The sequence below is a fragment of the Cynocephalus volans genome, chromosome 11 (assembly GCF_027409185.1).
Source record: "Cynocephalus volans isolate mCynVol1 chromosome 11, mCynVol1.pri, whole genome shotgun sequence".
Lineage (NCBI taxonomy): Eukaryota > Metazoa > Chordata > Mammalia > Dermoptera > Cynocephalidae > Cynocephalus > Cynocephalus volans.
This window is the reverse complement of record NC_084470.1, coordinates 42,918,071-42,943,141: the sequence shown is the minus strand read 5'-3', so window position 1 is coordinate 42,943,141 and position 25,071 is coordinate 42,918,071. Positions and strand designations below refer to the sequence as shown.

The window sequence follows — 25,071 nt, the reverse complement described above, 5'->3', positions numbered from 1 at the left end:
ATTTTAGTATAAGTATGTCCCAAAGGCTACATGGGACATACTTATACTAATAATTTTTATTGAATATATGAAATTTTTTTGTGTGTTTTAACTGACAACCTTTCTCAGTGGCTTTCATGAAATTTATAATAATGTTAAGCAGAGAGGAGAAATCTTGATCAACCATGTTTCACGTCCGAATGGTTTGAGAAATCACTCAATTTGAATTTTCTGGAAGTAACCAGAATAATATTATGCGTTAGAAATAATGATGGTTCCAAATCAGAAATGTTTTCAGTTAAAGAAAAATAAAATGTCATTTTTACACATCCCAAATGATATAATTTTGAAATTTATAACAATTATATTTGCTTTCAAGTTCATGTGACAGGTAAACATGGCACCTCATAGTATGATATTTACATTTCTGCCCAAGAGACCAGCAGAGTTGAAATTAGAATCTCTCAGTGTTAATTCCAAGTTCCTAGTCTTCTTCACCACTGGTCCAATTGGTTGGGGTCGGGGGTGGGTGGGTGGAGGGGTGGTTTATTGTGCCCATCTCTATGGGTGAGAAGGAAAGTAAGGGGTCATTGTGAACTGAGCCCACCTAAATTGTGTCTACTATAAACATGTTTCATCTCTTGCTGTGACAACTTAGTAATAGATTGCTGGGTTTTAAACCTGGTCCAGAAACTGAAAAAAAACCAGGGAAGATAGATTGTATCTTCCCCATTTCTAGCTCCATAGCAGTTGTCAGAAAGAAGTTCATGGCTTCTTTTTTAAAGGTTACTGTCTTCCCAGTACATTTCATTATGCCCTTGTCATGGATTAACACATGTCACTATTATATTTCCTTTGGATCTTATCTTGGCATATTATTTCTTTGTTTTATTACCAGTTTTAGGCAGCACAATAGTGCAGATTAAACCCTTGACACTCAGTTAAAGAAATACTGATGCATTCATTAAGAATACTGTCAGAATCTTTGTGCCATTTCAATATCCAACTTGCCAGAGATGTAGTGAAATGCAGTGAAATACACAGCTGTTTTCAGAGCTATTGAGAACCAGGAATTTATAAATAATAAGGAAAAGACTGTTTTCTACTTGAGGCAGCAACATCAAGTGTTAAAGGTTAACTACTTTAATAGGTTTTATTTCCCTATTGTCAAAGAGCCCCTTCACTTAAAGGTTTCAGTTGAAATCCAAGAGGAAAATCTCCATGGGGATAGAGTTCTTCAAATGTTTCCTTAGTTTTAAAAGATTATGATTGAGAAGATGACACCCATGATTGGTAGTGAGGTTAATTTCATGGAGCTGGAGTTTTAAATCTATTCTAAAATCTGATATTGGCTTTACAGTATAACAGTGAATTAATGTGAGCCCACTGAGGTTTGACTTACCCTATAAGGTGATTTTTTTTCTTTTTTTCTCAATGCTTCTATAGCTTTGGGCATTCTTGAGAAAAGTCATCACTTATGTTCAGGGCTTATATCATAATTTTTAGAACAAAAAACGTCAAACATTGGTACCAGGCAGGATGAGATCGTAGAGAAGACATACTGTCCTTCATTATTCTAACAATTTCATGAATTTAGAGAGGGAGGAAAAAAGAGGATGTCTATGGTTTATCTTAGGTCACTGTATGTGCTTTTCTAGAGGGTATGCTGAGCAGTGATGGGCTGGGGACTGTATTTATGATTGGATGTGGGGGAGGAATAGAGGTGTAGTAGCCTTCACTCCATGATCCCTTAAAATACGGATATTCCCTGATGTCTGGCAAGTGCTGAACGGTCAGCAATTGAGCATGTGTGGTCTGGGGGGAGAACAAGGTGATGTCCAGACAATGGCATATGCCAGATGTCTGGGATCCTGGAGTGATGTGCTGGCAGATGGGGCTGGGAAGCGATCTCAGGTCACAGATTAAAAGCTTTGGACATCATGTTAAGACTGCATTCATTTTCCTACAGGCAAGTTGTTCCCTCTGGGTGGAAAACCAGACACTCTCCTCTTTGCCTACCAGAGTCCTACTTTTTCTCTTACAAAAATCAGATAAAGCACCAATTTTTTCAGGTTTTTTTTTTCTTTCCCGGGCTGGTTTAGAGATCTCTTTCTCTAGCTAAGCATTCATTCAGCATATATTACAAAGCCCTGTAATGGTGGCGCCATTAGCCTGTCATCTATACTGAACTAGAGACTCCTTAACTGTGCTCATGCCCAGTACTGGCCTGGCAAGTTTGATGCATACATAAATGAGTAAATGATTAAACACATTTAATCCCTATATCAATCCCATGAGGCAGGGACTATTACTCTGCCCACTGCACAGATGAGGGACTTGAGTACAGAAAGCATAAATGACCTGCCTAAGGCTACAAAGCTAGTAAAAGATGGAACTGGGATTTAAACCCAGGGAGGCTCACTCCACACACAGTCCATGCTTTTAATCACACAGTTCATATGTTCCTAAATCAAGATGGCAGGTAATGGATCAACCTCATTTCCTGCCTAAAACTATGAATTTTAAAGCCATGATGATGTACAGAAATACAAAATGTTGATTAAGAGAGGTAAAACCTGACTGTTCAATCCCCTTAGAATCAATACAAAGTGAAATCATTTTCCTAATGATCTGGCTAATTCTAACTCATTTCCACATACCCAGTCAGGGTGGTTAAACTGACCTATAAATCTCCTCCTAACTCACTTTGGTCCCCAGACCCTCACCTGTAGGTTTTTCTCATTATGCTTTTCCTCTTCCAGCCCAGGATGAACAGAAAATTTGTAGATGTAGTCACTCAGCTCCAGGATTTGCAGTCATGGTTGTTCTAAATACCTCTTGTTCTCTTGTCCCCTTCAGGACGCTTGCAGTTCAAGAGACAAGGGTTTTCTTGTTTAATTCAGAAACTATAATTCTCATACCTAGAGATGGATTGTGGCAGAGAATCCTGGAAGTCATCTCGTCTCCCTGCTTCTAACCCACTGGAGAGCCCTTCTGCCTGCCTTCCCTCCCTCTCTCCTTTTCTTCTCTTTTACCAGTGGTAGTTTCTACTTGCTGTTTGCAAATAATGAGCTTTCACTTTGAGATTCATAACCCTCCCTGCCACATTATTTTAGCAAAGATCCATTGCCAATGACAAAATACAACCATAGAATAAAACAGAAAATGAACCCAGATTTAACAAGTTTTGTCTCGGAATTTTTTTTTTTTTTTCTTCTTGGAGTGTTGGGGGAACAATAGAAATTAGACATTATAAGCTAGTATGGGCCCAGATTATCAAATGCCATTCTCTATGAAAACCGTATGAAGCATTTCTCAAAACCAAAAAGGAAAATAAAGCGTAGCAATTTCATTTTCCAAATTTAAGTATCTCTGTTAGAAGCTACATATTTACTGTGAAATAGGGATTTAAAACTTGCATCAATGAAAATGAAAAAAAAAATTCTTAGTCTTTTTCTTTAATCAAAGAAAATGTCTCTGGTTTTGGCACATTTGTGTATATGTTTAACTTTTCCTGCCTCTATAAATTTGGAAATGGTCGTCTTACTGAGTGTGTTGCCTCATGGGTATGTCTTAGAATAGGGATCTAAAAATTATGCCTTTTGGATTAAATCTGGCCTGTCACCTGTTTTTGTAAATAAAGTTTTATTGGAACATAGCCATGCCCATTCATTTAAGTAACCTCCGAGACTGCTTTTATGCCCCAACCTCAGAGTCGAGTAGTTGTGATGGAGATTGCATAGCTTGCAAAACTGCAAGTATTCACTGTCTGGCACTTTAGAGAAATTGTTTGCCAATCCCTGTTTTTGTATATCCTGGGGAGAGGACTTTGCCTTCCCTATTCCCTAGGACTTCAGTTTGAGCTGGAAAATTCTGGGATTAAATGTGATTTCTCAGTGGGTAAATTAACCTATGAATCTTGAAATCCAGCAATCTCTGGGTTCAAATTCTGCCTCTGCTTGGGACTGCCCAGCATGACCTTGACAAGTCACTTAATCTTTTTAAATCTCAATGCTTTTGTCTGTAAAATGGATACAACTCCTATTTTGAAAAATTGCTATGACATTAAGGAGATAATACTCAAAGTGTGCAGTGCATTGCCAGGCATATAACAAGCAATCAATGAATGTAATGTCTTTTTTCCTTGCTTTGTACAAATTGAGGAGTAAGCTGCATGTGAATACACAGATTCTTCTGTCTGAACAAATGTCCATTAGTATAGTGAAAAATTCTTTATCTTCTTAGCACATGTCTGTATTTTATCATGAGTCTTTGGGAAAAAGATGCTTTTGTTCACTACATCTCTGGTTCTATCTAAAGATTTTTCAAAGTGCTTCCTAATTCATTTAAAACTGTTATTTAAGGCTAGTTTTAAGTAGGATTGCTCAGGGTTATGTTGATATCAACAATTTCCATCAACTCTTCAATGCAGGGAACTTGTGTTTCAGAAATTGCCTTCCTGCATAGCATTTTTCTCTTCTTTAAAATCAATCTCCTACCTCTACTCTAGGCCTTAGAGGCCAGACCTCTTGAGGATGCTCAAATTCCAAGAAATGTAGGCCAGAGGCCTTCCTGCTGAATAGGTAAAATCTCATTTGAGAAGGAATCAGTCCCTTGTTAACAGCATCACAATAAACTAGAGACATAGACTGATTTTGTTAAGTATTGTGCTCTTGGTGTGGAATAGCTTTTCTAGCCCCAGCCCAAAGCAATACACTCACTCCGTGTCCATTCTGTCCAGTTTGAAAGAGCATTTCCAAACATGCCTCTCCACCTATTTTGGAGAAATGCAATTAATCCATCTAGACTAAAGAAATATGTGTTGCATTAATAAATATTTTTCTAGGCATTCACTGAATCATTATGCCATGAATAATCAAAATATCTTCATGAGATGGGATGCAGTGCAGTATCATTATTCTCAATTTACAGATGAATGAAAACATGATATGACGAATCAAAGTGATGTGGTTGACAGTTACACAGTAAATATCCAGCGTTTAGAAGCAGCAAATGACTACCGGATACCTTTGCTATGTGTGGGTTACCAAGAAATTGGCAAATAATCTTTCCCCTTTTGATATGGTCAGAATGTCTCCTCCAAAACTCAAGATGAAACTTAATCCCCAATGTGGCAGCATTGAGAGGGGGACCTCTAAGAGGTTATTGGATCAGGAGGGCTCTGCCATTCATGGATTAATGGACTAATGGGTGAGTGGATTAATAGGTTATCATTGGAGTGGAACTGGTGGCTTTATGAGAAGAGGAAGTGAGACCTGAGCTAGCACATTAGTATGCTCAGTCCCCTTGTCATGTGATGCCCTGTGCCACCTGGGGACTCTGCAGAGAGTTCCCACCAGCAAGAAGACCCTCCCCAGATGTGCCCCTCGACCTTGGACTTCCCAGCCTCTAGTAAGAAAGAAATTTTGTTTCTTTATAAATTACCCATTCTGTGATAAGGTATCAGGTATTCTGTTATAAAATACCTTTCATTTCCCTCCCAACCTGCCTTTTGTGTGCAGACATGACTTCAAGCTTCATTGTATTTCCTCACTGTGTTTTCACTTGGCCTTGACCTTGTCTCTTCTGCTTCTCCTTTTCCTCCTCCTCATCCCTTTCGACCTTCCCTTCTTTCTCCAACTCCCCCACCTTCCTCACCTCTCCTGTCTTCTCCTTTTCTCTTCCCTCTCCTTCCTCCTTTTCTCTCCTAATTCTACCCTGTTTCTAAGCTGCCTTAAATCTCTTTTGCAACAAAGTAGGGTGTAAATAAATATATATCAGATAGAATAACAGAAACTCATAGTTGGAAGTAATGCAGAAAAAGCAAGGACCACAATTCCAGCAGAGTTAAGCAAGCAAAGTTTCCTCATAGCTGTTTGATATGATTAGTTTCTGAAAACAAATGATTTTTTCCCCATGTCACAAAAACAGCAAATCAAAAAGTTGAATAGATTAGGGTTCCTGGTTTCATTTCCACATTCCACCTATGCCATAATCCAAGGACATATGTTTTACAGCTTGGAACTTTTTTTGTCCTTTGATTAAGACTCTGGTGTGATCCATATCCAACCCATATTTTCTTTATTTGGGTGCATGGAATGAAGCCATTTTTCACTTGTATTCACACACAAATAATACTTGGATAATGGGCATTCATAGCACAAAAAGAAGTCAGATAATCACTGCGGTTTATACGTTCTCTTAAAAACTCAACACTTCAGACTTCTCTAGTCCCAACATGAATGTAATGCTGGCTGAAACTTCCAGATCAGGATTTTTCAAAGTGAGGTTAAGACCCACCAGAGCAGTGGTTCTCAATCCTGGCTGCACCTGGGAAAGCTTTGAAAAAAATAACATTGCCTATCCCTGCACAAGAAATTCTGATTTTTTTTGTCTGAACTAAGAACCCTGCATTGGTTTATTTGTTTTTGTGTGTGTTTTTGTTTGTTTTTAAAGAACTCTTCAAGAAATATTATCCAGGATTAAGAGTACTAATTGGTCTTGAGTTACATACTCAATTACAAGTCATACCAGGTTTTTATTTTTCCCTTTTAATGAATAGAACAGACTAGAATGGAATAGAAAACATCAGTATGCATTCCATACAATAGTAGTAATGATGTGTACTATTCCATGAAACTTTTGTTTCAATTTCATGTATATTAGGGTAAATACTGTATAACTATTTAAAAATAATTTCTTGCTGTGGATTGTAGTCAAAGTTTGAAAAACACTGTTTTAGATTATCTTTAACAAAGAAGGTGTGCTGCTAGTTGCCTGGGGAAAATCAGAAAATCTCCATCTGTCCTGAGAAGCCCAATTGTACTATTTTTAAATGCTTGTAGGACATGCCAAGTGATCTCTGCACTATCAAATGTCTCTTACCTATTTATAGAAACACTTACACATTCCCTAAGACACTGAGTCCAACTTTCCTCTCTCCTATGGGCAGTGTCACAGTTGAAAATTATTAAATTGCATTTCTTAAAAATATCTTTTAGCTCAGTCTCTTCATTTTCAAATCAGCTCATTCTAACCCTTACTTAGGGGTGTTTAAGGAAGATTTACACTTAAGGAGAAAATATAGGATCTCAGGTCTTGCACTAAAGTACTCTATCAGTTCTCTGAAAATCCCTATTGGGTTTGCAGGCCTGGAACTTAACAGAAGTGTATGGATTCTTCCAGGAGGCTTTCTGGAAGAAGAAGGGGGGCTTTGGTGTTAACAGTGTGAGCAAATATTCCAGGATAATCAGTGGTTTTTACAGATAACGTCGCAGTGATTCAGCGCATATGATCTCCTAGCAGTTCATATGCTGCTAAAGAATAAACCCCCGTGAAGAAAGGTGGTGTGTTCCCAGGCCTCGCTGGCCCTGCCCTTGAGACACACCTCCCCTCCCCTTCCCCTCCCCTTCCCCTCCCCTCCCCCTCCCCTCCCCTTCCCCTCTTCCCCCTCCCCCTCCCCTCCCCTTCCCCTCTTCCCCCTTCCCTCCCCTCCCCCTCCTCCCCTTCCCCTCTCCCGTTCCCCTCCCCCTCCCCTCCCCCCTTAGCCTCCCCTACTCCTCTTCCCCCTTCACCTCGCCTTCCCCCTCTCCCCTCCCCCCTTCCCCTCCCCCTCTCCTCTTGCCTTTCATTTCTGAATGTAGACACGCATGCGCTGAAGGTTGCTGTTTCTTCCCGCATTTTGCCATGAGCTGCTGTGGAGTGACTGCGAGGAAGAGTATCTGGGAGACAAATGCAGAGGGAGGCAAACCTGGGGAGGCTTTGGCCAGAGGAGGCTTTGGCCGGGGGGAGGACTTGACCTTCTTCAGCTAGGGGGTCACCAGAAGGGACCTGAGGGGTTGTGCCCATCGCACGTGGAGTGCCCCTTCCTGCCCCTTCCTGCCTTGAGCTGAGGCACAGGGCTGTAGGATCTGTTTGATAACTCAAAACAGCACACACAGTGGGATAATGATGATTTTTAAAAATACATTGAATGCGTTAAGGAAAAGAGAGACTGAACTCAGCTATGCAGAGCAACCTAAGGAATTTCCAAAGAATATCAACCTGAAGGTGAAAGGTGGAAGACAAGTACAAGAATCTATCATGTAAAACTTTTGTTTCATAGTATCATGAATGAAATGAAGGCACTTTCTCAAAGAATATACCTTCACAGATTACTGTAACATAACAAGTATTATGTCAATTAACTGAAACAGGAGAGCAGATTACATTTTGTTGGAAAGTAGCACACAACATCCAGAAATTTCCTGGAAACAGCTTGAATCAGGCAGACCATTGAGCCAGTTTGCAAAGAGGGCTGACGGAACAGCAGGATTTTCAGACAGTGGAGGCTGACATGAATTTTACAAAAGGAGATGTCGAAATGGCAGGGCAAGAAGCTCAAATATGTCACTATGAAGCAGAAGAGAGCAAAGCAGACTGTTCACCAGTTCTTCAGAAATTCAAGCACATACACTGTAAGCATCAGCAAGCTGTGTACCTAACATCTTGCAGAAAATACAAGCAATGAGGGAAAGGAGGAGAGTGAGAATTAACTGAAGACATAAGCAGAGGTTGACCAGAGGTGATACCATTGGTTGAAAACTGCTTGGATGGAGTGGGAAAGAGATTAATCAAATGATTAAAAAAGTTATTCAGAACTGGTATTAGAAGCCTGTACATCGGGATATGACCTCTTACAGACCCTGAAGCAGCCAATGTGTCTGAAATTAGCCTTTCACATTGCAGAGAAGAAGACAAATATGAACTCAATCTGGTGGGTAGTTAAAAAAAAATATGAACTCAGATGTGTGGCTTTCGTCACCACCACCACCCCCCCACCAAAGAAAAGCCAGAAAACACTTTTTTTCAAGCTGGGTGCAACGCCATATGATTTTAACTATTTTCTATTTCTACAGAGAATGAAAAAGCTACAACAGAAAAAATCAATTATGTAAATCCAAAAATAATCAAAGAAATGTTATAAGAAAAATGAAAGATATCTATCTTAAAAATCCACCAATGAAAGCATACCTGCTTTGGATTGCAGGTGAACATCATGGAACAAAATGCAGGGATACTGTGAATGGAGCCTCAGGAAGACAAGGCCTGGCTGGTTAGAGTTGAAAGCGGATTCCCAATAATAAGTCAACAGACCTTGCAACAGAGTATATGAAACACACACCCCACCATCAGTCAACAGCCGTGCATGAGGCTAGGAAGGTCAGGTAGAAGTTACACAGAAGAACAGAGACAGGTGAGTGAGGTGAAAATAAATGCAAAGATTGTCATGTTGCAAGTGATTTTGACGACCAGCTCTCATTCCTACTGTAGGACTTATAAAGTGTCCTATACATTGAAAGCCAGAAAGAGGGAACATTTGTGATAAGGAAAAACACAGAGAAAGACAACAGTAGTGGGTGATATGCATTTGGAGAATTGAAGATAGAGGGTTATATTCCCACTTTCCCATTTCATACATCAATGTCTATTTAGACAAAATTGGCAAGATTCCTGAAGGTGATGTGGTATTGCAGTATTAGTGTGTTGAAAAAAGGAAATGGTCTGCTGATTTCAAGCACATCTATATGTACAGATGCCTTGGGCTGATACTTGAAATCTCACCTTGGAATAATATCCTCATATTGTCCATTCATTCTTTGTTTCCTCCTCCTTTCTCTCTCCTTCCTTCCTTCCTTCCTTCCTTCCTTCCTTCCACTCACCCACCCTCCCTCCCTCCCTCCCTCTCTCCCTTCCCAGGCTATTTATGACTCAACCTAATACTCTGACCTTTTCCGTGGTTCAGCCTGATTTGCTTTCTTTTGGGGAACATAATACTGACTTTATTAATTTCTACTTATTCTCTTTCCTCCATCCTCCATCAACTACTCAGCAGTCAGTCACCATAACCATTTTCCCCTCTCTGCATAAGGAAACTGAAAGGCAACTGGACATATTACACCTGGCCATTTGATGGCTCCTTAGCCCTAAGTTCACCTAGCGTATATACTGGCCCACCCTCATTTTGCATGATTTCTTTGGTGTCTTCAATTCAAACCATGCTGAGACTTGAGAAGGCCCACAGCATCTAAGAAGGCCTTCAAGTATGGGAGCTTAAGTAAGGTCAGGCTCAGCTCCATTTGGGGAATGAAGACCATGGATAATTCTTCCTATTGCTCTAAGCTTTCTCATAATAGCCTTAAAGTATTCTGTCAACTTGGTCTATTGCTATAACTCTATAACTGGCACAAACATTTCATTAAAAAGGAAAGGTGGGTAAGTGTTTTAATATGCTTATTTCATAAACGGTGAAGAAATCGAGAGCTGATCTCCTGTTCTGCAGCTTGCCTGGGGAAATAAGTAAACCAAAGTAAGAACGGGTAGTGACTGCAGGGAGGGTTCGAGGGTACAGGAATATGCAGCAGAGAAAAGTGTGGTGGGTAGAATTTTGACCAATGACTTAGGGGTGTTTTCAATTAATATTAGTTCATTAGATTTTTGCAGTATTAATGTATGGTGGTAGAACCAGTATCATCATTACCTGGGGTTCTTGAAAAAAATGAAACCCAATATGTTAAGTGACTTGCTTTGAGTTCTGACACCAAGTGACTAAATCAAAAGCAGAATGTACATCTGCTCAATCTTACTTTATTCTGCTAGATCGGTAATGAAGTTTAAATTGTAATATCTGTATAAGACTTTAGAGGTTCCATGGCAAATCATTCTTATTGTAGCATTTAAAATTGTTGGTGGCTTGGCTACTTTTTACCTTCCCAGGCTGCACTCTCTAGCTATGCTCTACCTCATTAATTAGCTCCAGTTATACTGAATTAATTCTATCCTCTCTTCTCCTATCCAGCTGCTCCTCATCTTTCAGCTCTCAGCTGACGTATTTCATCTTCTGAAACACCCTATCTAAGGTCTCTAAAACAGTGAAATATGACCCTACTTTGTGCTCTGTAAAACCTTGTTCTTCCTCCTATTCCAGCGTTGCACTGTGATTCCCTGTTTTTTAGTCCCTATCCTCATCTGAAACTTCTTAAAGATAGTGACTTTCTTATTTACCATTACATGACCAGTGCCTAGCACACCTTTTGGCATATGTTAGGCACACAGAATGTTTCCTCCACAAATAAATAAAGCCCATATCAGATGGCATAATATTTTTTAAAGTTTACTTTTATATTTTAGATTACAACGAAGCCTTTCTTCTGTTTGCAAATTAAATTTGATTTTGCACATTTAATCAACGAATATTAACCTATTAGCACTTCCATGGGGTTGTAAGCCCAGGCTCCTGGCATCATAGTGCTTGTTATATGATAGGTCCTCAATAAATAATTTAATTTTGGAATTAATTAATCAGAACAAAGATGATTAATATGCCCATTTCCTAAGGCATTTAGTTTAGAAAAATTTTTTGCATGTAAATAATGAACAGAATATGGGAAGAGCATTATGAGAATAGTTTTTGGTAGCTTTTGCTTGGTAAGCTGAAAACATGATTGCAAGCAGTGAGGAAATATGAAAGTCTTTGTGGAGTACAGAATCCTGACATAAAGTAGGCCCATGTGGTCATTTACTTCTGGAAAAGAGACTGCAGAATCTGATCTGGCCTATGGAAATCAAAGATGGTTTGGCTTATCTTGACAAGGAGAATATGCAACCTACTGATTCATTATGTGTTTTTAGTAATATCTTTAAATATCACCAGAGTCACAAGTTCAGAAAAATCTCAAAATGCTTTTTAAAGAAGATGTTACCACTAGTAAAACCAGAAGTCATATTTACAGGAAAAAAGTAAGGGTTTGAAACAGGATCTTAGTTGTTTTGACCTATGGTTGAATGTGCTCTCTGCTTCCATTTTTGTTTTAACCAACCTCTCCAAAAATTTTTAGTGAGTGTTCTTGGAGCACACTTTTCTACACATGATTAAGTGCCAACTGTTGATGCAGTAGAGTGTAATGAGTTAAGAGTTTGGATCCCAAATTCAAGCAGCCTTGGTTTGAAACCCAGCCCTACCACCTAGTAGCTACTTGATCTTAGGTAATTAATTGACTGTGTTGCAAAACCTGTATAGTGGAGTTGATGAAAATAATAGAACTAATCTCACTGGGTTGTTATAAGATTTAAATGAGTTCATACATGCACAGTGCCTAGCAAATAGTAAGAGTCCAATAAATGTTAGCTCCAGTCATTATTATTATTACGTGCTGGGTTAGGTGTTATGAACTCAAAGAGGGAAAATGAAAGTTGTGGTTTCTGTACTCATGCAGTGTGCTTATCATTTGCCTATTTCTCCTTACTAAATAATCCATTCTTCACTTTCCTCTGCTTTACTCTGCAAAGGGGCCTGACTCCTAAAAGCCACATTTTCCAGACTCCCTTGCCAATTAGCTTCCTGATAGGTTTGGCCAGCAGAAGGTTCAGATAATAGACTGAAATTGCAAGGCCAGGGGTTTCTCTCTGCTTCGATAATGTTAAGGAAAACCAGAGTCGGAGAGTAGTTACAGGGTAAAAACAGAATTTGTTCAGGGAATTACTGCAATAGGGGACAAGATACATCAGTATAGAACTGGGCTCAATTCTGAATACAGTATGGACACGTGGGGATTTATAGCCAAGGAGCAGGGTGGGGGTCAGTGGATGGAAAACCACTAAGAAACATTAGGAATAAAAGGGGGACACAGATTAAAAAGATCTAATGTGATTCTTGCTGAACGCAGGCCGGAATAATCAGATATCAAGGATAAGGGATGAAGAATTTGATCAGATATCAAGGGGGATCAGATATTGTTGGGCAGTGGAGCCCCCAAGAAGAATGGGTGCCAAAATGAAGGCTTAGAGGAGCCTAACTAAAGTTTAGTCAAGGAGAGAATCTTCGTCATTAACATCACCTGCAGAAGCTGTTTCTTCTCCATTTCCCATCTCTCTCCAAACAGAGCCTCTCTCCGTGCTCACAGGTCCTTCCTGCTAGCTCTCTGCTTAGGGAATAAAGCCAATACAGAGGACAATAGGACAAGAGGAAAAGACAGATTCCTGATAATGAATATCAGTTAATTCTGGATCCAACTGTGCCTGAAGATTAATATGACTAGATTTTCAAATGTATGAGCCCATAAAAATCCCCCCTTTTGCTTAAGCTCCTTTCATTTGCCTCTGTGCATGTGCTAATAGAGTGTCTACTAACCTTGAGAACAGTGTGAGCTGATATCACAGTACAGAGCAGTTAGTGTTCTCATTGGATGCTTATCTCTGAGATTCGGGTGACTAGTATTTATTGTTCTGCTAGGATTAAAAGTATGAAAATGAGCAAGATCAACATGGTCCTTCTCTTTGATAGCACAATAATAACTAATTGTTTTTTTCAAAAATGTTAACTTTTATGGTACTTATTCCAAAATACTTTCTCTGGAGATCTGAGCATCTTCTCTTAGTTGATGTGTATCTTAAAACTGAAAGACAACTCATCCATTTTAATACAAGCATATAAACTAAAATGCAAAGTAGGAACTTTCGGGGAAAAGTTTTCATTTATTTTCGATAAACTAAATCCCAAGCCTCCAGTTGTTCTTTATGAAACCTTCCCGAGGCAGGAGGATCTTTCAGTGCAGTGAAATTAACTGTGTCATGACTGCAGGACAATCGCTCATTCTGCTATATGCTTTCCTGGCTCTGCTCTTCTCCCTTTGCCTATGAGGATGCAATTTGTCTTCTGATAACGGATGAGCCCCCTTTTTCTTCCAGTCACTAGTGTAAGCCTCTGAAACTTGCTCAAGACATGTCCAAAGTTCATTTGCTTTGGGGATTTTTTTAAAAAATCTTTCACAGTTAGTGAAAGTAAATTTATAATCATGGTGCAAATATGAGTGTGTATGCTTGTGTTGTAAATGTGTGTGCATGCTTTGTCTTTAAAATATTTGCAGTGACCTTTTAGTGTTATAATACATGGTCAGACTGTAGTTGCTATGGAAACTATAACCAAATTTCCTGACCTTTGAGGGAAGGGAGATGTGGTGGTGGTAGCTGTGATCAACTGAAAGATTACTGATAAATTCAAAGTAAAGATTTAAGAGAAAGAGGCTTTTTCTACTTTAGTGTTTAATAACCTGAACACTAAATCTACTCTTTTCCTGTGTCGCCAAGAATATCCATCAGAGCCAGACTGAAGGCTTACAAGGATTGATTATTATTTTATACTCAGATTATTGTGGGGACTGGAGGAGTGGGATTTTGGAATTCTTGATTGTCTTTGGTATGTAATGTTTTACCCTGTATAAAATTAGCAATGGAACACATTTAGATCAAGATTAGTGTTCACATAAGACAATGCTGCTATTAAGGCAGCAAATTTGTACTTTCATTTGGAAGGTAATACCTTGAGATTTTCTTTTCATTCTTTAAGAAGAAGCTCATCAGTCAAATGAATACATTTAAAACATTTTGTCATCAGAAGGAAGCATTTTCCAGGACCCCTGTATCTACTGGGGAGTTTCTTTGTAGCTTCTTGTACAGCCCTGGCAGTTTTGCATTGTTAAATTTTGGAAGATATACCAAATTAGAAGCTTATGTATTTGTGGTAGTGAAAACTTATTGGCTCTTGTTTAACTTTCCCATAGATCTTTCCTTGGGTTTTTATCCCTGGGTTACTGTCATGTCTGGCCTTTTCAGTACAGATATTAGTTGAAAAGTATTTTAAAGCTTAGTTTTTTTGTCTATGTAATTGTATAAAAGTATATGCAATATGTCAGGCTTTTCTTTCCCCCCAATGTGGACCTTTGAGTGAGTTACAGACGAATTTATTCATCTTGAGAAACTGGCCTATCTTGATGTTGTAGAGATGATGACATGGTCTTCTCAGCTTCTCAATACTCATCAGTGAAATTGTGAAGATGGATTCTAGCACTGCGAACTCTGAGGGTTTTTTGGAAACACGATGGGTAATCTGTGTTAATGCACATCGATGTGTTCGACACAGGGCAGTCATAAAGTGAGACATACCTTTGGCACAAGTATAGAATATCATGCAGGTTGTATGCGTGCTTTCAAAATCAAATGCATTGTAAAAATGGTCAATCTGGTAATCTTTTCCTTCTTGTTTTTTTTTTTCCCCCCGAAGGACCTTCTTAAGAAATGCTACTCTGCCAAGGCATCTTACCTCTTCCAGCAGGATAAATTCTATGATGTCAGCTACGACACAGGAGACAAATCTATCCAATGTAGCAGGAGAGCAGATGCGTTCAAGTTCTGGATGACCTGGAAGGCCCTGGGTACATTAGGCCTTGAGGAAAGAGTTAATCGTGCTCTTGCTTTATCTAGGTACTTGTCTCTGTGTGTGTGTGTGCGTGCTCATGCATGCGCGTGTGTCTGTGTATGTCTGCAATAGGAAAACCCAATGAAAATGACATTTGCAAGGTCTGTACATGTCCTTTTATTTGTGCTTTCTTTCTTTCACCCAGTAAACATTTCTTCAGTACCTACTGTTTGTTAGGAATTGAGACAGAGCAGTCCTACCACCTGCCCTTCAAGATCCTAGTCTACTGAGAGATACATTTAGGTGAGAAAGCAGAGAAAGTACAAGTGACCCTCCTTTTTGGTAAGAGGAGGTACATGGTACTCCAAGAGCACTCAGGGGGGTACCCCAGTGTGTTCTTCAGAGCCATTGGCAGGGCTTATTGGTGGAAGTGACATTCAACTGACACCTAATGATCAGAAGAAGAGAATGGTCCAGGCAAAGGAGCACCAGGCCCCAATCTCTGGATGTGAGGAGATCCAAAAGTCTGGATGTGATGTTAAGGACCTGAAATGTGAGAATGTGAGGACAGAGTAAAGACATAAAGGAGAAGGTAACATAGAAGCACCATGTCTATTGGCCTTGTAATAACATTAGAAAGAAATCTTTTGTCACCGCTTTCAAAGACATTAGAAAAGCTCTTGTGATACAGGTGCCAGATACTTGCCACCCAGCTAGGACTGAACTGCTAAACTTAGATCAGTGGGTGCAAATGGACAGGCCACATTTAGTTTTAAATGTGTTTTGTTGGGATTGAACTGCATAGGGTTAACTTAAATGGTGTTCAAACATTTAACTATTTAAAAATATTTAAAAATAGGAAGATTTCTCAAAAATCTGGATTTTTTGCTTCTTTCACAAGATGGCAAGGCCCTCAATCGCCCATGGTGATAATCATCTGAACATGACGATGAGTAGCTCTACAGAGAACCACAGTTCCCACCACTTCCTACTATATTTTTGTTTTTTTATCTAGCCTGCTTACTATATATAGTATAGAGGTGCAGACAAAATGGATTCCAAACCTAGCTCTTTCATTTACAACCTATGTGACTCAGGCAAGTTTCTTAATGTCTCTGCACCTCAGTCTTGTCCCAGTAAAATGGAGATGATAGTAGCACCTATCTTAAATAGTAACTGTGAAGATGAAAGGAGTTGGTACATATAAAACACTTGGAACGATTCCTGGCATGTGCTATGTGCTAAATGAGTTTTAGTTATTATTTTCTGACCTGCTTGGCCACTATCAGCATCAGAATTTGTGATCTTTGGTTTGGACAGTCTTTGTTCCTTTACTCCTTGTTCACATATTACTTGTAAAAACCTGAAATGTCCCCTTAGATATTTTTAAGTGTCCTCTTTCTATACTGAGAGTGGTATGGGTGTTCTGTGTACTAAACTACCTGATACCCAGTGTGTTAAAACAACACTGATATATTCTCAAGGGGTTCCAGGTTGGCTAGCATAGCTGTACCTCATTCTGTCGTGGCTGGGGGGTTTGGGTCTGCTCTTCACAAATCTTTCATTTTCCTTGGACCAGCAGGCTAGCTGGGGCATATTCTTGTGGTGGCCATGACAGAAGCTCAAGAAAGCAAGCCCAGTTACACAAGCCCACTTTAAACTCCTGATTGCATTCTATCTACTAGCATTCCATTGGCCAAAAAGCAAATCAGATGGTCAAGCCCAATGTCAAGATGCAGGAAGTACTCTCTCTACCTTTTGATGGAAGAACTGCAAAGTTAAATGGTAAATGACTTGGATATCAGGACAAGTAAAGAGATGGCTTTGGCACTTTCAGAAGACTTTTAAAAGTCAGCAGCTCTGATGATTGTAGTTAAAGAAGTAGTCCGAAAACTCTGTGAATATTGTATTTGGACTCTTGGTAGTAAGCAACAGAAACCTTAACTCAAGGTGTTATAAACAAAGAAAAGTAATTTATTAGCCCACGTTACTCATAAGACTAGTATAGTGATGACCTTCTAGAATGGCTTGATCTAGGGACTTAAACGACATCACTAGGCCTCCATCTTGCTCCATCTTTCAGTTCTGCTTTCTTTCGGGTAGGGTTTATTCCTTTGTGGGAAGGTGGCTTCCAACAGTGTCAGATCTGTATTCTCCCAGGTTCAAGATCAAGGTCAAAAGGATACTCTTTCAACAATCCCAAGGAAAGTTTAATTATTTGTGAGTGGGGTAAATGTCCATTTCTGAACCAGTAATTGTTGCCAGGGAAATGTGATACACTTATTGGTCAGCTTGAGTCACAAGCCCTCTCTTGGCACCGGATGGTATGTCAATTCCTCCTACAGGGCATGTGCTAAAACTGGGTGGGAATCGTGCCTCTATTAGAAGTAGGGAGATAGCTACTCGGTGGTGGAAAAATGAAGCTGTCTACCATAAATATTCATAGTTGCCCATTAAATTAAAATAAAAATCCTGGAAGCTCTGTTACCATTTTTGTATTTTTATGTACTATTTAAGTGTGGTAGAATCTCTGCAGTATTTTGTCTAAGCTGCTAAGTAATTCAGTGACAGGTGTCTTGAAATAAAGCTAGATATAAATATTTGATGATTGTATTTATTATGAAGTTAACATTCATTTCAGGGTTGAATTTAGTTTATAGTCTAAGGATACTTTCTAATTTTTGCAGAGAAATATCACAGGAGGAAAAATGTTAACATTTCAATTCAATTCAACAAATACTTACTGTTTGTAAATGTTTGTCAGGTTGAATTGTATTGAATTAACATTTCAGTGAGCATCACTGCAGACTCTGTGACCTATGTTTAAATATTTGAAAAATAATCCCTCTTCTTTGATGCTGTTACTCATAATTGTTTTCTTGCCTTAACTTTTTGCACTCTTGATATTCAACCGTCTGTTCCTGGGGTGGGTAAAAGTTTTCCTGTTCTCCAATCCCAATGCCAAAAAAGACTAGAGTCATTTTAGGTATGTCACTTGGAATGAATGTGAAATTATAAACTTAAAGAGAGTTTCTCTAGGATTAAAAACTATAATAAATTAGCAACAGAATTGCTTTATTTTCATGTCTTTTTTCTTTTCAAATTCACTCATTGGTTTGTGGTTCTGCTCTTTAGAAAAAACTGGAATATTATCTCATTGCTTGTGCTGGTAAATTGGCTCTCAGGAGGAGAAAAAATAGCAGATGTAGTGTCTGCCAACTGCCATGGTGTAAATAGTCCCATCATGGCTAAATGCAAGCTGCCAACAGTTGTGGTTTACATCATTCCTAAATATTTAACAATGGGTTCTCATCAGCCACTGCAAAGTAGCTCTAGAACACCACTGATTATGGGAGCCACTATAATTAGTTCCAACCGCTGACTGGTGAGAGAATATCATTTCCCAGCTAGCAACTGACCCATGACAACTTGCTTTGGAGTTTATCAAATACAAACAATTCTCATCCCTGGTTGGAAGGCTCTACCTCCTATAATTTTTAAGTCAAACAATTTTTTTTTTTAAATTTTATTTTCTCGATATACATTGTGGCTGATTATTGCTCGCCATCACCAAAACCTCCCTCCCTTCTCCCTCCCCCCTCCCCCTCCCCCCCCAACAATGTCCTTTCTGTTTGCTTGTCGTATCAACTTCAAATAATTGTGGTTGTTATATCTTCTTCCCCCCGCCCCGGTTTTGTTTTGTGTGTGTGTGTGTGTGTGTGTGTGTGTGTGTGTGTGTGTGTGTGTGTGAATTTATATATTAATTTTTAGCTCCCACCAATCAGTGAGAACATGTGGTATTTCTCTTTCTGTGCCTGACTTGTTTCACTTAATATAATTCTCTCAAGGTCCATCCATGTTGTTGCAAATGGCAGTATTTCATTCGTTTTTATAGCTGAGTAGTATTCCATTGTGTAGATGTACCACATTTTCCGTATCCACTCATCTGATGATGGACATTTGGGCTGGTTCCAACTCTTGGCTATTGTAAAGAGTGCTGCGATGAACATTGGGGAACAGGTATACCTTCGACTTGATGATTTCCATTCCTCTGGGTATATTCCCAACAGTGGGATAGCTGGGTCGTATGGTAGATCTATCTGCAGTTGTTTGAGGAATCTCCATACCATTTTCCATAGAGGCTGCATCATTTTGCAGTCCCACCAACAATGTATGAGAGTTCCTTTTTCTCCACAACCTCACCAGCATTTATCGTTCAGAGTCTTTTGGATTTTAGCCATCCTAACTGGGGTTAGGTGGTATCTCAGTGTGGTTTTGATTTGCATTTCCCGGATGCTGAGTGATGTTGAGCATTTTTTCATATGTCTGTTGGCCATTTGTATATCTTCCTTAGAGAAATGCCTACTTAGCTCTTTTGCCCATTTTTTAATTGGGTTGCTTGTTTTCTTCTTGTAAAGTTGTTTGAGTTCCTTGTATATTCTGGATATTAATCCTTTGTCAGATGTATATTTTGCAAATATTTTCTCCCACTCTGTTGGTTGTCTTTGAACTCTGTTAATTGTTTCTTTTGCTGTGCAGAAGCTTTTTAGTTTGATATAATCCCATTTGTTTATTTTTCCTTTGGTTACCCATGCTTTTGGGGTCGTGTTCATGAAGTCTGTGTCCAGTCCTATTTCCTGAAGTGTTTCTCCTATGTTTTCTCTAAGAAGTTTTATTGTTTCAGGGTGTATATTTAAATCCTTAATCCATTTTGAGTTGATTTTAGTATACGGTGAGAGGTATGGATCTAGTTTCATTCTCCTGCATATGGATATCCAGTTATCCCAGCACCATTTGCTGAAGAGGCAGTCCCTTCCCCAGTGAATAGGCTTGGAGCCTTTGTCAAAGATCAGATGGAAGTAAGTGTGTGGGTTGATTTCTGGATTCTCTATTCTATTCCATTGGTCAGTGTGTCTGTTTTTATGCCAGTACCATACTGTTTTGGTTATTATAGCTTTGTAGTATAGCTTAAAGTCAGGTAGTGTTATGCCTCCAGCTTTATTTTTTTTGCTCAGCATTGCTTTGGCTATGCATGGTCTTTTATTGTTCTATATAAATGATTGGATAGTTTTTTCCATTTCTGAGAAAAATATCTTTGGAATTTTGATGAGGATTGCATTGAATTTGTATATCACTTTGGGTAGTATGGACATTTTCACTATGTTGATTCTTCCAATCCAAGAGCATGGGATATCTTTCCATCTTCTTGTATCCTCTCTAATTTCTCTCAGCAGTGGCTTGTAGTTCTCATTATAGAGATTTTTTACCTCTTTGGTTAACTCAATTCCTAAGTATTTTATTTTTTTGGTAGCTATTGTAAATGGGCAGGCTTTCCTGATTTCTCGTTCTGCATGTTCACTATTGGAGAAAAGAAATGCTACTGATTTTTGTGTGTTGATTTTGCATCCTGCTACTGTGCTGAAATCATTTATCACTTCCAGCAGTTTTTTTGTAGAGGTTTTAGGCTGTTCGATATACAGGATCATGTCATCTGCAAACAGGGACAGTTTGACTTCATCTTTTCCAATCTGGATGCCCTTTATTTCCTTCTCTTCTCTGATTGCTCTGGCTAGTACTTCCAACACTATGTTGAATAGGAGTGGTGAGAGTGGGCATCCTTGTCTAGTTCCTGTTCTTAAAGGAAAAGCTTTCAGCTTTTCCCCATTCAGGATGATATTGGCTGTGGGTTTGGTATATATGGCTTTAATTATGTTGAGATACTTTCCCTCTATACCTAACTTATAGAGGGTCTTTGTCATGAATGAGTGCTGAACTTTATCAAATGCTTTTTCAGCATCTATACAGATGATCATATGGTCCTTGTGTTTGAGTTTATTAATATGGTGTATCACATTTATTGATTTGCATATGTTGAACCAACCTTGCATCCCTGGAATGAATCCCACTTGATCGTGATGAATAATTTTTCGTATGTGTTGCTGTATTCTGTTTGCTAGTATTTTAGTGAGGATTTTTGCATCTATATTCATCAAGGATATCAGCCTGTAGTTTTCTTTTTTGGTTATATCTTTACCTGGTTTTGGTATCAGGATGATGTTTGCTTCATAGAATGAGTTTGGGAGATTTGCGTCTGTTTCAATCTTTTGGAATAGTTTGTAAAGAATCGGTGTCAATTCCTCTTTGAATGTTTGGTAAAATTCTGCTGTGAATCCATCTGGTCCTGGGCTTTTCTTTGTTGGGAGCCTTCTGATAACAGCTTCAATCTCCTTTATTGTTATTGGTCTGTTCAAATTTTCTACGTCTTCATGGTTCAGTTTTGGGAGCTTGTGTGTGTCCAGAAATTTATCCATTTCCTCCAGATTTTCAAATTTGTTGGTGTATAGTTGTTTATAGTAGTCTCGAATGATTCCTTGTATTTCAGATGAATAAGTTGTAATATCACCTTTTTCATTTCTAATTTTTGTTATTTGAGTCTTCTCTCTTCTTTTTTTTGTTAGCCATGCTAATGGTTTGTCAATTTTATTTATCTTTTCAAAAAACCAACTTTTTGATTCGTTGATCTTTTGAATTGTTTTTTGGTTTTCAATTTCATTTAGTTCTGCTCTGATCTTAATGATTTCTTTCCATCTGCTAACTTTAGGTTTGGATTGTTCTTGTTTTTCTAGTTCTTTAAGGTGAAGTGTTAGGTTGTTCACTTGCCATCTTTCCATTCTTCTGAAGTGAACATTTAATGCAATAAATTTCCCCCTCAATACTGCTTTTGCAGTATCCCACAGGTTTTGGTATGATGTATCATTGTTTTCATTAGTTTCAATAAATTTTTTGATTTCCTGCTTGATTTCTTCTTGGACCCATATGTCATTGAGTAGAATGCTGTTTAATTTCCATGTGTTTGTATAGTTTCCAGAGTTTCGTTTGTTATCAATTTCTAGTTTTAATCCATTGTGGTCTGAGAAGATACATGGGATAATTGCAATTTTTTTGAATTTATTGAGACTTGATTTGTGACCTAAAATGTGATCTATCCTGGAGAATGGTCCATGTGCTGATGAGAAGAATGAATATTCTGAGGTTGTTGGGTGGAATGTTCTGTAGATATCTGCCAATTCCAATTGGTCTAGAGTCTTGTTTAGATCTTGTGTTTCTCTACTGATTCTTTGCCTAGATGATCTGTCTAATATTGACAGTGGGGTGTTCAGGTCCCCTGCTATTATGGTATTAGTGCCTATTTCCTTCTTTAGGTCTAATAGAGTTTGTTTTATAAATCTGGCTGCTCCAACATTGGGTGCGTACATATTTATGATTGTTATGTCTTCTTGATGGATCAGTCCTTTTATCATTAAGTAGTGTCCCTCATTGTCTCTTTTTGTGGTTTTTAGTTTAAAGTCTATTTTGTCAGATATAAGAATAGCTACTCCAGCTCGTTTTTCTTTTCTGTTTGCATGGTAAATCTTTTTCCATCCTTTCACTCTTAGTCTGTGTGAATCTTTATGGGTGAGGTGGGTCTCTTGTAGGCAGCATACAGTTGGGTCCTCCTTTTTGATCCAGTCAGCCAGTCTGTGTCTTTTGATTGGGGAATTTAAGCCTTTTACATTAAGAGTTGTTATTGAAAGGTGTTGATTTATTCCTAGCATTTTGTTGGTTGTTTGGTTGTCTTAGGTCTCTTTTGTTCCTTGCTTTCTGATTTACTGACTGGTTTCTGTGTTTGTTGGTTCCTTAGGTTGTAGATAGCGTTTTTGTTTGCTTGTTTTCTCTTCATGAATGCCATTTTTATTATACTAGTGGGTTTTGATTTTTCTTGGGTTTTTATGGCAGTGGTAGTTATTTTTCAGGAACCAAACCCAGTACTCCCTTGAGGATTTCTTGTAAGGGTGGTCGTGTGGTAGTGAACTCCCACAGTTTTTGTTTGTCTGAGAAATATACTATTTGCCCTTCATTTTGGAAGGATAGCCTTGCAGGGTAAAGTATTCTTGGCTGGCAATCTTTGTCTTTTAGTATTTTGAAAATATCATCCCATTCCTTTCTAGCTTTTAGGGTTTGTGATGAAAAGTCTGATGTTAGCCTGATTGGGGCTCCCTTATAGGTGGTTTGATGCTTCTCTCTTGCAGCTTTTAAGATTCTCTCTTTGTCTCTGAGTTTTGCCAATTTGACTATGACATGTCTTGGAGAAGGCCTTTTTGGGTTGAATACGTTTGGAGATCGTTGAGCTTCCTGGATCTGAAGATCTGTGACTTTTCCTATACCTGGGAAGTTTTCTGCCACTATTTTGTTGAATATGTTTTCAATGGAATCTCCATTTTCCTCCCCTTCTGGAATACCCATGACTCGGATATTTGAGCGCTTAAGGTTGTCTGATATCTCTCTTAGATTTTCTTCCATGTCCTTGATTCTTTTTTCTTTCTTTTTGTCTGCTTGTGTTATTTCAAACAGCCCATCTTCAAGTTCAGAGGTTCTCTCTTCAACTTCGACAAGCCTGCTGGTTAAACTCTCCATTGTGTTTTTTATTTCGTTGAATAACTTCTTCAGTTCAGCAAGTTCTGCTACATTTTTTTTCAGGACATTGATTTCTTTGTACATTTCCTCTTTCAGAGCCTGTATACTTTTCCTCATTTCGTCATGATGTCTAGCTGTGTTTTCTTGTATCTCATTCAGTTTCCTTAGAATTATCACTCGAAATTCCTTGTCAGTCATTTCAAGGGCTTCTTGTTCTATAGGATCTAGAGTTTGAGATTTATTAACTTTTGGTGGTGTACTTTCTTGATTTTTTGTATTTCTGGTATCTTTTTTTTGATGTTTATTCATTGTGGCAGGGGGTTTCACAGTCCACCGGTTTGAGACTAATGAATAACTAGGATGTTGCTGTGGTTGCCAATTTCGTATGGCTACCTCCGTGGCGGCTCAGTTGGCCTCTAGTGCCTTGTGTGTGTGGTTGCCTTGGGTCTTGGGCTTCTCCGGGGAGCCACCTTTCTGGTCAGCTTGGACTCTGCTGGGCTGGTGGATCACGTACCACAGGGTGTGTGATCGCTGTTGAGCTTTCACTTCCTGTGCAGGACTTCTCCCTGTTCCGTGTGCTCTGGCCCAAGCTGTTGAATCGTGCAGTGGCGACTCCACAGGGTGTGTGGTTTCTGTCGAGTCTCCGCCTCCCTGGCCGCACGTCTCCCAACTCTGTGCACACTGTGCTGGGCTGGGGCGTGTCTTCTGCAACCCTCATCTATCGGCTGGGCCTTCAAGACCCTGCTCGGCACCACCTCGCCCAGGAAGTCTACCTGGTTTCTGCTAGGCACAGACGACCGGTTGCTCTGGGTGCCTTTGTGGCACTGTGTAGATCTTTCTTGGGATTTGTTCACCTTTGTATCCCCCCGGTATAAACCGAGTCTAGCGCCCGCCTGTAGCCAGCTCTCCGGCAGGTTCAAGCGGACCTGGGAACTCTCCTACCACACTATTCCCAACCAGAAATTGGTTAGGCTTTTTTCCGAACTGGTGGCCGCAGAGATGGTATCTGCCTCCCAGTAACAGGAAGTTTACCGGGGGCCAGAGTCCAGGGTGCGGTGGAGTGACAGTCGGCCCGCCCGTACTTCCTTGCCCTCCCAACACTGGCCGGGGACGCCCCACGCCACCAACCCGCCAGAGAACCGTGGAGGGAGTGTGAGGGGAAGCCGGCCCGCAGGCTCCGGAAAGCCCCGCGCCAGGCCAAGCAAGTGGGAGGGCTCATTGGCCGCCGAGCTGGGCGGAGCTGCCTGGACCTGGGAAAATGGAGGGAGCCCCGGGGCGGTGAGTGGCCTGGTGATGCAGGCGGGAGTCGGGTGGGCGTCTGCCGCCCACAGGACTGGTCCAGGGGTCACTCACAGGGTTTTGCCAGGTCGGGCGCTCACTCTCTGCCTCTGGTTTGTCGCCTTTCC

The 25,071-nt window shown here is 39.6% G+C and overlaps 1 protein-coding gene across 1 annotated transcript in view; it reads left to right on the top strand.

Moving 5' to 3' along the window:
• The window catches only part of GADL1 (glutamate decarboxylase like 1), a 143,030-nt gene that overhangs the window by 48,364 nt on the left and 69,595 nt on the right, over positions 1–25,071 (top strand). The window contains exon 11 of the mRNA XM_063114873.1: positions 15,077–15,276. Within this exon, the coding sequence (XP_062970943.1) occupies positions 15,077–15,276 (200 nt within the window). The remainder of the gene's footprint in view (positions 1–15,076; positions 15,277–25,071) is intronic.